The sequence below is a fragment of the Vombatus ursinus genome, unplaced genomic scaffold, assembly GCF_900497805.2.
Source record: "Vombatus ursinus unplaced genomic scaffold, bare-nosed wombat genome assembly UNPS02013007.1, whole genome shotgun sequence".
Classification (NCBI taxonomy): domain Eukaryota; kingdom Metazoa; phylum Chordata; class Mammalia; order Diprotodontia; family Vombatidae; genus Vombatus; species Vombatus ursinus.
This window is the reverse complement of record NW_020952785.1, coordinates 42258-54582: the sequence shown is the minus strand read 5'-3', so window position 1 is coordinate 54582 and position 12325 is coordinate 42258. Positions and strand designations below refer to the sequence as shown.

Below are 12325 nucleotides of genomic sequence, written 5' to 3'. Positions count from 1 at the left end.
GGCCCTTTTCCCAAATCTTCATCTTTCTTGACTTTTCTTCAGCATTTGACACTGCTGATGATTTTCTCCTCTTCGATACTCTCTTCTTTGAAATTTCCTGACACTGTTGTCTCATAATTGGCCTTTCATCTATCTGACCAGTCTTTGGTCTCCTTTGCTAGCTCCTTTAGTCATGTCCTGTTCTCTTTCTGGCCCTCCCTCCCCGCCCCCCCACCCCTGCCACCAACCCTAGCTGTCACCTTTGTGTTCATCAGCTCCCTTAGGTTCAATGATCATCTGTATGCAAGATAATTCCCAAACTATATATCCAGCCCTAGTCTCTCTCTCCTGACCTACAGTTAATCACCAAAACTCTCTCGGATAACATGAACTGGATGGCCCAAAGGCATCTCAAATTCAACATGTCCAAAACAAAACTCATTATCTTTCTCCCAAAGTTCCCTATTACCAACAAGGGCACCACCACCATCCTCCCAGTCACTCAGCTAGGTGGCACAATAGATACTGGTGAATCCGTGGAGTCGAAATCCTGCCTCAGACACATACTAGCTGGGGGACTCTGGGCAAGCTGCTCTCTTCATCTATAAAATGGGAATAGCACCTGCCCAAGGGTCATTGTGATGATGAAATGCAGCATTTTGTAAGAAGCTTTGCAAACTTTCATGTGCTACATAAATGCTATTAATTGTTCAGGCTCAGAACCTTAGTGTCATACTAAACTTCTCATCCTTATCTCAGCTATCCAATTCACTGCTGAATCATATTGTTTGTACCTCCACAACCTCCTTCCTACAGCTCCCTTTCTCTTCACTTACAGAGCCACTATCCTAGGTTGGACACTCATCACCTCTTTCCTGGACTATTGCAGTAGTCTTCTGGTTGGGCACCCTGCCTCATCTTTTCCCCTACAAACCATCTTCTATCACCTCCAGGATCAAATATAACTTTAAAGTTCTTCACAACCTGGCCTTTTCCTACTAGGGCAGTCTTCTTACATTTTATCTCCCTCCCTGTACTCTACGATCTACCTACATTGGCCTAGGAGGCAGTTCCGTGGATCTGTGGAGACAAGGCTAAGCCTGGAGTCGGGAAGACCTGAAATCCAGCTTCAGACATGTACTAGCCATGTGACCCTGAGCAAGTCACTTAACCTCTGCCTCAGTTTCCTTAGCTGTAATAACATCGTTATATGTAAAAATAGCACCTACCTCCCAGGGTTGTTGTGACAATCAAATGAGATAGTGCCTGGCACATAGTAGGCACTTAATACCTTCCCTATTTACAGTGCCTTTGAACACAATGCTCCATTGCTCATCTCCACACATTTGCACTGGCTTTCTCCTATACTTGGAATCCTCTTGCCCTATCACCCCCACTTCCTGATTTCCCTAACTTCCTCCTTCCCCTCTCAGATTAACTTGCATTTACTCCTATATCTTTTATGTACCTTGTCATTTTTTGCCCCCATCAGAATGTGAGCTCCTTGAGAGCAGATAGAGTCTTTTTTTTGGTCTCCTCAGCACTTAACATGGTTCAAGTATTTAGTAAGCACTTAATGCATACTGATAGTCAAACTCATCTTTTGACCAGTATCTATAATATACTCCTAAAATATTGCTTCTGTTTTGGCCTTCACTGATTACCTTTCTAAAATGCTCTTTTCCATGTTTCCACCCTTGGGTTCCCAGGTCTCCTCATGGATCTTCTTTATATGTCATGTTACTCCCATTGGAATGACTGCATTCCTTCTGAATAAAGGGCACCCTCCTTCAGAAGCCACATTCTAGTCCAATCTCATCCCACTAAGGCTCAGTGAGTGATACCTACATCAAATTTACCTCTTGTGTCAGGATCTCTAGTATTGCGGATTAGCTATAGCATACAAAAATGGATATACATTTATATGTATATATACTTGCATAAATACAAAAATGTTTATATGTATATATAAAATTATATATTGTATACTAATGTATATATATGTATATACAAATGTAAAAGGGTGCACTTTATTCAGAAGGAATGCACTCATTCCTATGGGAGTAACCTGAGGCTTATCAGTTTTATCGTTTCTCAGATATAGTCTCCTATGGATTACTGGTTCTCTCTTCTATTCTTGTAGGGACTTTGTATATAGCATCAAGCTTCGTACCTAAATGTTGGCAGGTTTTTTCTTTCCCCTTAAAGCCATTTTGATCAGATTCAATAGACTCCAAAGAAATCAATTTTAATTAGCTCTTTTTAGATGTATTTCATATCTGGCTAAGGGTCTATTATTCCTAAATTTTCTTTCCCCCTTCCCTGATCTTTCTTTTCTGAGTCCCTTCCCTTTTAATATTTATTTTAGCAATATGTCTTGTATTTCTTGATAAGACTTCATCTAATCCCTGTATCTATCCCACAGCCCAGCACAGTGCTGTAGAAGTCAGAACTTAGTAAACACCAAATTTCTCTGGCTGCTTCCATCCTCAAATTCTTACAGTAGATAGAATGGCCCAAGAGGTTAATCAGGCAAAGGCACAGCCAGGCAAAGAATTGTCATAACAGAAAGTCCAGGTGTTCTCTTAATTTTCCTTATTACAGTGCTCAGAGCAGAGAGATAGTCAATGGCCCATGTATGCTGTCTGAGAAGGGTAAATTCACTGCATTTCCTTGGATACAAAATAGTTCCCCCTTCATACTACCTGCTTTCCCTCCCAGTTTCCAGAAACTGAGCCTTATGAACAGAACTATTTTTAAAAAGTCCTTCCAACAGATTCGATCTGGAACCTAGAACCAACAGTAGCCACTGCTATGTTAAATGGGATTCCAAGCTAGCTCCATCAGACTTTACCTTTGGGAACTGAGGAATGAGAACATCTCTTCTCTACCACTTTGGCTCTCTGCCCATGTTTTCATCCTATCCCATGCTTCCCCCTCGTCCCAACTCTGATTTGTGTACCTTCATCTTACCAAGTGCCCAGATGAATCTGTTAGGCTTCGGCTGACCACGTGTGACTCACTGGCCAAGACAGCTCCGAGGGAAAGACCCTACAGCCCAACATGGGTTTAGGAGTATAGGTACTATTTCCCAAGGAGTTGTGGCAGCCCTTGTGGCTAAACACAACCTAGTTTCTTCACAGCAAACCACATCACACAGGATAGCACTGAAGTTTCTGTGTTTTGCCCCTGGTTGGCACTTAACAATTACGGAATGAACATAAATTGAATTGGGGACTCATGGGGCCTTTTAGCTAGGGATAAACCCAGGAGAATCCTATTTGCCAAACAAGTTGTGGGGATTTTTTTTGGACAAAACAATTGGGACAATTAGCTGGGTAATTCACAGAAAAAAATATCCTACTTCACCACTAGTTTCTCCATACTTCACAGTTTATATGACTTACCCATATAATTGCAATGTGGTTGAAGATAAATGAAGGCAATTAGCTCCTTACTTCAGGAATTCCTTTGCTGTTTACTGTCATCAATACAAGAGGAAGCCTGGTACAACATTAAAAGTATACTAAAGACTAGAAATCAGGGACCTGGGTTGGAATTCTGGCTTTGCTACCTGTGTAGCTGGTCACTTAACAACTACTAGTCTTAGTTTTTCCATGCAAACAGAACGTCAGAGTTCTCGTTCCCATTGTATTGTTTCAACTGTCTCTTTCATGATATTTGGAAATAGCCATTTAAATGGACTCATGCTACTGATATGATGGTTTAGCCCTGGACCTTTCCCACAAACCAGGCTAACACAAATTCAAGTATCTTCCTCCATGAGGCAGTATGGCTTAACAGCTGTGGGGAACCCCAGGCAAGTCACTTAATATCTCAGTTTCCCCCCATCTGTAGAAGAAGGGGCCTGGATTCAATGGCTTCTGAAGGTCCCTTCCAGTTCTAAATCTTTGATTCTAAAACTCTGATTAGGAATGGAAGGCAAGGCGTTTAAGGGAAGGCAGCCACCACTCTTCTGCATTTGTCTCAATTTTCCAGCTGAACAAGAAGGGCTTGAGGAGCTAGGGAAAATCCAGACCAGACAGCATTTTAAAGAAACTAGAATCACTTCTCTGGTCAGCCACATTCCTCTACCTGCCATTCTGCATAATACATATTCCTGAGACCTTGGATGATGATTCAGAGCCTAAAGTTCTCTGGAACAGGGTAGAATCACTTATAGAAATAGAAACGTCAGGCCCTTTGCTTGACCCTAGTCCCATTCCTAAACTTCAGGAGTTAAAAAGAGGTGGCAGTACAGATTCCTCTGTGTATAAAGAATAGTCTACAACCTTTTCAAGGAAGTGACATTTCCTCTCTTTCCTATAAAGTCTCTAGTTCAACCATGGGGATGGATTTTGTCCATCTGGGTGAGTTGAGATGTGTAGTAATGGTTACTGGCCCATGTTTGTTTAGTTGGGGATTCTCTGAAGCAGGGAGTGTGGATTCCAAAATAGAGTTGATAAATATACTTCAATTCACACATGGGGTCTCCATCCAAGGTACTCATATATGTACATCATATCTCACTTCTCACAACTCCTACAAAGTAGGGAAGTTAAGGAGACGAGAACAGCCAGGCCCACATGCTATTTGGCAATTGTCCATGGTCACTAAGTGAGGCCCTGGAAATTGGGCTCTGTACATTGGGGCAGGGCCATCTGCTGGCTCAAAAGTTTGTCCATGATGCTAATTTCAGCATCTTGCTTCCCGATGTTGTCATATGGAGTCCAGGAGAGGTCATGCTGAAGCTTGTAGGCACCAAGAAAATCATGTGGACAACTTTTTCCCCATTCCTAGAGAAGGCAAAAAAGTCAGATAAATGTACTATACATTTCTATGTTTAACTCCCCGCCCCCCACTTCACTACATTCTCATGCTGAGATTTCTATTATAGTTGTAAAAGTCAGTTACCTGAGAAACTGTCCAAGTCTGATATTTATATGCTAAGGTATGAGAATCATTCATCTGTCTCTAAGGTGGAAAGACTTTAATTCAAGAACCCCCCAGGACTGGTCAGGCATGGCTCATTAAATAGGGAATGAACTAAATTAATAATAATTAAGTTAAAACACTGAAATTACATTACATGGATATAGACGTAAATATGCACATATATATATACACACATGTATATATGTACATATGCCATGTATAAAGCTAAATTTTGAACTTTCCCCTAGATCTCTCTCTCTTTTTTCTTTTCTTTTCTTTTTTTTTTTTTTGCTTTTTGGTGAGGCAGTCGGGGTTAAGTGACTTGCCCAGGGTCACACAGCTACTATGTGTTAAGTGTCTGAGGCTGGATTTGAACTCAGGTCCTCCTGACTCCAAGGCCAGAGCTCTATTCACTGAGCCACCTAGCTACCCCTTCCCCTAGATCTCTTGACAATGCATGGGTACTAATATAGCACACATGGTGTCCATAAGTTATCTTTTGCTTTCTGTAAACGTGCTTCTCCTTTCACTACTTCATGCTGTTGAGATGATGCAATTCACCATCTCCCACAATCCTCAATAAAATTTTACAAATGAGTTTATGTCCTAAACTAGTGTTACCCTTGGCTAACATATCTGCCTGGCAAGATCCAGGTTTTGTTTGCTGAGTAAAGTAGTTTCTGGGTTTCTTTTGGTCTCTTATGACACTGATTTACATTAGTCAAATTTCCTTAGGAAATGGTGATAGTTTCTATCAATGTCTGGTCTTTTATCCATTTTCCATATTTTATCATCATTAGATTGTCTAAAAATGTCAGGCTGAAATTGCTTTAATTGCACCAAATTCCTACTTACTTTTATTATTCTAATTTGCTGTTGATTTTGATGTTGTCTCTAACAAGTCATCAATCTGACACGGACAGCTGCTTTGGAATTCTCCTCCTAGTTATTTCCTATTGGTTAATAGGTAATCAATTTCATTTTCCAAGATGTTATTCAATGATTGCCATGTTCTGTGCCCCGATTCTCCCCTTAAACAAAATATTCATGATACACGCATGTAGTCTTACATGCCTTTGGCCTCCTTCATTTCTTACTCCTGAGGCATATATTTTTCTAACGTATTTTCATCACCTTCTCTTACTGCCCACCTTCCCATGGAAGTCACTGAGTTAAGAGGGTCTTATTGAGTTCTCTACCTTCTCATTCTCTGCAACATGTGTTGGCACATAAGCTACAATTCCCTTTATGGTGTTTTTACAAACGTTCACAAGCATTTCAACAGATGGTCAAATGTCCCAGGAAATGATGCTTTTTGTTATCTTTGAATGAACCATAAAACCAACTTTGCCAAAGCCTTATCTGTCTGGGGGGGGTCTCTGCGCAGTGTGCTAGCTCTGTAGTCAGAATTCCACCTCAGATGCTTATTGCCTGTGTGACCTTAGGTAAATCACTTATTCTCCCTGGGCCCGAGTTTCCTCATCTTTAAAATAAGCGGGCTGGAGGAAACAGTCTCTGTGGTCCCTTCCAGTTCAGCATCTATGACCCTATGATCATTCCATTCGCTGCCACTTCCTTCTATCTCCTGGTTTTATTTATAGAAAGACTGAATATTGATGTGATTTTCTTCCTCCAGTACCAGGTCTATTTGTTGGTCACTGGATCTCATACAAAGCTTAATGTTTATAGATGGTGTAAAAGCAGAAAAGGGGCCACATTAAGACTCAGGAGCACATCTTTTTCTTTCTTTCTTTCTTTTTTTTAAGTTATCATAGCTAACGAATTAATCACTTTGTGGAAAGCCTACTTGTGACAAACCTTCACATACATAGCTAGTTGATCCTTGGAAATCAGAGTCTGTTGCTAGGACTATACTTAGGCTCACCTTTCCCTCCCCCCCCAAAAAAAAATTCCCCACAAAATGTGAACAGCCCTTTGCCTTTGGCAGTTCCACAAATGCCTTCTTGTGGGTCTCACAAAGATATTTCTTAAAGGACAAACTGACTCAGTTGTTTGCTCAGCAGGATCCTGTCCCACACTGACCAAGAATGCAGTCCTCCTACCTTGGGTGAAAGGATGGAAAGGTACTGCTGTCCATTCTCTCGTTTATAGAGGTAGTAAATATTTCCAGGTTTTTTCACCACATTACAAGCTACGTGGTGCAGTTCAGCATCTCTCTGAGCCTCTTCCAATACCTGGGTACCACAAAAAAACAACAAAAGAAACAATGGACAGAATCTGTACTCACAGTCATCCAGCTAAAATTCTACATATTTTTATATCTGAAGAGGGCTTTGGTTTTCTGGCTTTTCCCACAATAGTGAATATCAAACTGAAATATTTGGGAAGTTTTGAAGATCTGAAAACTAGACTATTTTTAATACACAGCACTACCCTGACTCTTCTCTCAATCAAATACTACCTTATTCTCAATTTTGTCTGTTATGGTCCCTTAGTTTCCACTGGTAATACTTTTTTTCATTAAATATGCCCCCACCTATATACTTCCCAGGAGGATTAGGAGGATCCTTTTTGTGTTTGCATCCCCTATCTGGTCCAAATAAGTCTTCCTGCCCATACCCACAGATGGTGCTTACCTTGCCTTGAGAGAGATGAGCTATGACCGACTTACATGTTTATATTCTAACAGGTTTGTTTGCAAATGTAACTGGAAGAGCATGCCCTAACATAGGAAACCCTATTAGAGAATTATGCAATAGTTGCCCATGTTAGGACACAACTTTGTAACACTTAAGGCTTTACTTTGTAACGCTGAGGACGGAGGTTTTTGCTAGATTAGGTTACTTGAACTGTATCAAAATCTTTATCCTTTGTGTCATTTCTTTTCTTCCTAAGAGCTTCCCAAACTGGATGAAGGCCTGACCTACAGAACTAGACTCTGGCCTGAACTGTTAAATTGACTATGTCACAATTTCTCCCCACCTCACCCTCACTCCACTGCCTACTGATCTGACAAAGCTACATGGTTAATACTTGGTTTGCTCGAGCAGACTGTCAGTTATATATATATAAAAAAAAATTCCAACTCCGGCCTGGAAAATAAACATAAAAAAATAAGAAGCCTGTCCCCAAACCCTGGGAACAAAAGCAATATTTTCCTTACCTTCCTGGCCTGTGTTTGCAAATGCCGGATTTGCTCAGCTATAACTATCAGCTTGTTGGTAGCATTTGCTCTGATGAATTCATCAGCCTGTGAAAGAGAAGAAAACTCACCAAAGGCTTGAAAGGGCTAAAACTCATAGAGAACCCTTATATAAACATACATCTATTCATCAGGCAGGCAGGTAATAAGCATTTATTATAAGTCCTTACTATGTGCCAGGCACTATACTAAGAATGGGGGATACAAAGAATGACAAAAAATAAATAAATAAAAACCACGACCAACAATAAACAAACCATGGTCTCTGCCTTAGAGAAGTTCACATTCTAATGGGAGAGACAACATGCAAAAAAAACCCAAAACATGCAAGATATACATAGTAACATCACAAGGAGGGCAGTGGCGGTGGGGGGGGGGGGGGGGGGATAGGGAGGAGGGAGAATGGATCACCAGAAAAGACCTCCCTCAGAAGGTGGGATATGAACCATCTTAAAGGAGCCAAGAGAAGAAGAAGTAAAGAGTCAGAGCATTCCAGGAATGGCATATTATCACTGAAAAGGCATGGAGCTAGGAAATGGAGTGTCATGCTCATGCAATAGCAAGCCTGTGGAGGACAGAAAAGTATAAGAAATCTGGAAACATGAGAAGGATATAGGTTATGAACAGCTTGACAAGAAAACATCAGATTTTATATTTGATCCTGGTGATAACAGGAAACCACTAAAATTAACTGAGTAGGGGAGTTATATGCTCAGACCTGCACTTTAGGAAAATGACTTTGGTGGCTGAGTGGAGAAAAGACTGGAGTGGGGAGACATGAGGCAGGAAGACCAACCAGAAGATTATTGGAATAGTTCAAGTATAAGGTGATAAGGGTCTGCAGGGGTGACGTGTGAGTGTGTGTGTGTGTGTGTGTGTGTGTGTGTGAGAGAGAGAGAAAGGTACTATGTTAGACACTAAGAAAGACAGAAAAATAATTACAGTTCATACCCTCAAGGTTCTTACAACTTAAAGTTATCCTAACAATTCACTAGTGGAAAGAAAAATAGCCACAGGCATCAGATCTATGCTCTAATCCTGGTTATGTCACTTATCAACCAGACAATATACATTTATTACATCATTTATTAAGTGCCAACATGGTCCTAAGTGCTTTACAAATATTATCTCATTTGATCCTCACCACAACTCTGAGAGGTAGGTGTTCTTATAATCCCCCGATAATGTTGGAGAAAACTGAGGCACAGAGGTTAAGTGACTTGCCCAAGGTCAGAACTCAGGTTTTCTTGATTCCAGGCCCACTGTTCAATTTGACCTAGCTGCCAGAGGAATACTATATCCCTTCCAAAGCACATACTCTGCATTTTTTTTTTTAGTATGAGAAAATATGGAAGGATTAGCCCTAGCACAGAGCGATATATTAAAGATCTACTGGGGACCTCCTAACAAACTCTATATAGCCACCAGGGGAAACTCCAATAGGGCCAGATCCCTTGACATTCTATACATATTCAAAGTAAACAGGAAGAACTCTGAAGCATTCCTATGTAACTTGAATTCTCCAATTAGATTCCCTAATCTGTGCTTCCTCAGCAATTATGTTCCTAAATCATTTAATTCAATCCTTTATCATTTCAATCACCTGCTACAGGCAATGCATTGTGCTAGGAAAAACTGATGAGTGAACAGACTAGTCTCTGCTTACAATCTAGTAGGATCCATTTGATGTTCTAGAGACTTCCCTCTAAAATAAAGATGCAAATGTAAAGTAAATAAAATGTCAATGTAAAGCTCTCCTGTGTACCAGTGGGTTACTCAGGCTGTTAAGTTCCCTCACTCCTGCCATATAATCAGCCTGCTTCCTTTTCTGATCTCACATTTCTTTGATGATATCTCTTATAACTACTTATTTTATGGAGATCATTATTGGTATAAAGGCATTTTACAAATTAGAATATATAAGCACACAAGGAATATGAAGTGCAATTTTAACTGTTTATGTGATATATACATATACACATATTACACACACATACACACATATATGTTATATGCTACTCAATGTTACCTAATTGTTCCTTGCATATCTCTTGCATGTGTCTTGCCTCCCCAACTACCCCCCCCATAAAAGGACCAAGTCTTATATTCTCTATTTCTGCCTCCTCCTCCCCACAAGTAGCAAATAAGACAATTCTGAGAATATAGTAGATACTCAATAATTGCCATTGACTGTCCATAGAATATTTACACAACTAGCATGTAAGCTTGGAAGGTAAAAACTGTGCCTTCTATTCTAGGCCAGTTTTCTGTACACTAGTCTGATACTACACCACTGATCTACCTGGATAAATGACCATCTTTTGACCCACAGTAATACTTTTCTTCCCACTATAGAAAGTAGAAGATATGAATCATAGAAAATCATGAGTTTTCCTTCACTGGAAAAAGGGGCCAAGAATATATCAAAGGTGCAGGTGGGGAAATTGGCTACCTGTATTTACTATCATTAAGGCTCTGTAAGGCAGATGAAAAAAAAAAGAACAGTTTTCATAACCATGGTCAAGTAACACGGTGTTTATAAAACACAAGTAAATCTTTAGGGGTAAAGTGCAGAAGAAACACTGTGTGATGAAATTTCCACTGCAAATCCATGTGAGACTGAAAACTGAGGGAATTTGGGAAAATCACCTATTGTACTGTTATCCATAGGTATAGTAGCCCCATACTAAGACATTTCATAGACTTTTTGAGTGAGATCATCTAGTTGAACCCACAACTGAAGGCAACAATGATACTATGAAAAGAACATTGGCTCCAGTCAGAAAACTATGGATTCAAATCTCATTTCTAATAACTTCTATCTGTACAACCTTGGGCAAGTCACTTAACCTTCTTTCAGTTTCCTCAAAATGGAAAGGGTTGGATTTGAAGGTCTGTGAGGTCCCTTCTGGCTCTGATCATTATCAACAAGCAATTTATTAAGCACCTGCTATATTCCAGGCGCCATGCTAAGCGCTGGAGATACAAAAAAAGGCAACAATAGTCCCTCTGCCCTCAAAGAATTTGCTGTCTAATGGGGGAAACGTGCAAACCGCTAAGTATAAACAAGATATATAAATATCTAAACATCAGCTCTGCCCACCATCATCAGGAAACAGACAAAGGTCTCCCCAACCTCCCAAGGACAGATTCTCCTTAATCTTGCCACAGGTTAGGACACCTTCCTCCATCCCTCTTTCTCCTCCCAAAAAACGCTACGGGCTTTCCCTATCCCCACAAAGCTCAAGTCCTCCCCTTCCATTCTCCGCACAAAAAAGTCAGGTCCTCTCTAGCCTTGACCCTAAAAGCCAGGTCCTCTGTCTCTCCTCCTCTCTTCCTCCCTATCCTGCCAAAGTCCAAGTCCTCTCCCTCCCCCTCCCCCAGGCCAGGTCCTTCCCTTCCCTCTCCCACAAAGGCCAGGCCAGGTCCTCCCCCCACCCCACCTCAGGTCTTCTGTCTCCCCCTCCCTCCCTCCCACCCCCCAAGTATTTTCTCTCCCTCCCATCCCCCTTTCACCACGAACCACGTATTCTCTTCCCCCCCGCCGCTCAGATATTCTCTCTCCTCCTCCCTCCCACTTCCCCAGACATTCTCTCCCCTCTCTCCTCTCTCCCACCTCCCCAGGTATTCTCTCTCCTCCTCTCTCCCACCTCCCCAGGTATTCTGCACCCCACCTCCATATTCTCTCCTCCCTCCCACCTCCCCAGGTATTCTCTCTCCCACTCCACCTACTTTCCCCTCTCCCTCCCTATCCAGGTCCTCTCTCCTCCCTTCTCCACTCCCCTAAAAGGCAACCAGGTCCTCCCGCCCGGGTCCCCCTCACCTTCTGAACCTGCTGGGCGAGCTCCACGAGGTCTTCGGGGTTCCCCAGGCGGCGGGCGCGGTAGGGGCTCACCAGGCCGAGGGAAGCGGGCTCGGTGGAGACGGTGGGGCCGCAGTGGCACTCTACGGGAGTCTCTGCGGGCGAAACATGGGCCCTGAGCACATGGGCGACGGGCGCCAGGCACTCCCCTCTACCCAGCCGCCCCGAGCCCTCCTCACCTGGCAGCGGCTCCCTACCCGCGCCCCCCCACGTCCTGTTCGGAGACCGCCGCCTCAGCAGCCGCCATGCTCCCTGCAGGTGACGCATGCGCAGTGAGGAAGAGGCGGCTGCGTCCTAATAGCCGGGGTTCGTCAGGGGGCGTGGTTTTGAGCTGAGGTCGCGCCTCCAAGGGCGGGGCAGACGGGACTAGGCTAGCCACGTCCTGG

At 42.3% G+C, this 12325-nt stretch overlaps 1 protein-coding gene across 1 annotated transcript; it reads right to left on the bottom strand.

Moving 5' to 3' along the window:
• Positions 1–3437: 3437 nt before the first annotated feature.
• CUNH1orf50 (chromosome unknown C1orf50 homolog) lies at positions 3438–12186 on the bottom strand. The gene is given in 6 exon segments (XM_027858455.1): positions 3438–4775; positions 6978–7109; positions 8039–8125; positions 11901–12034; positions 12119–12146; positions 12148–12186. Coding segments are annotated over 6 exon segments (603 nt in total). The 3' UTR covers positions 3438–4592.
• Between the last annotated feature and the right edge of the window lie 139 nt (positions 12187–12325).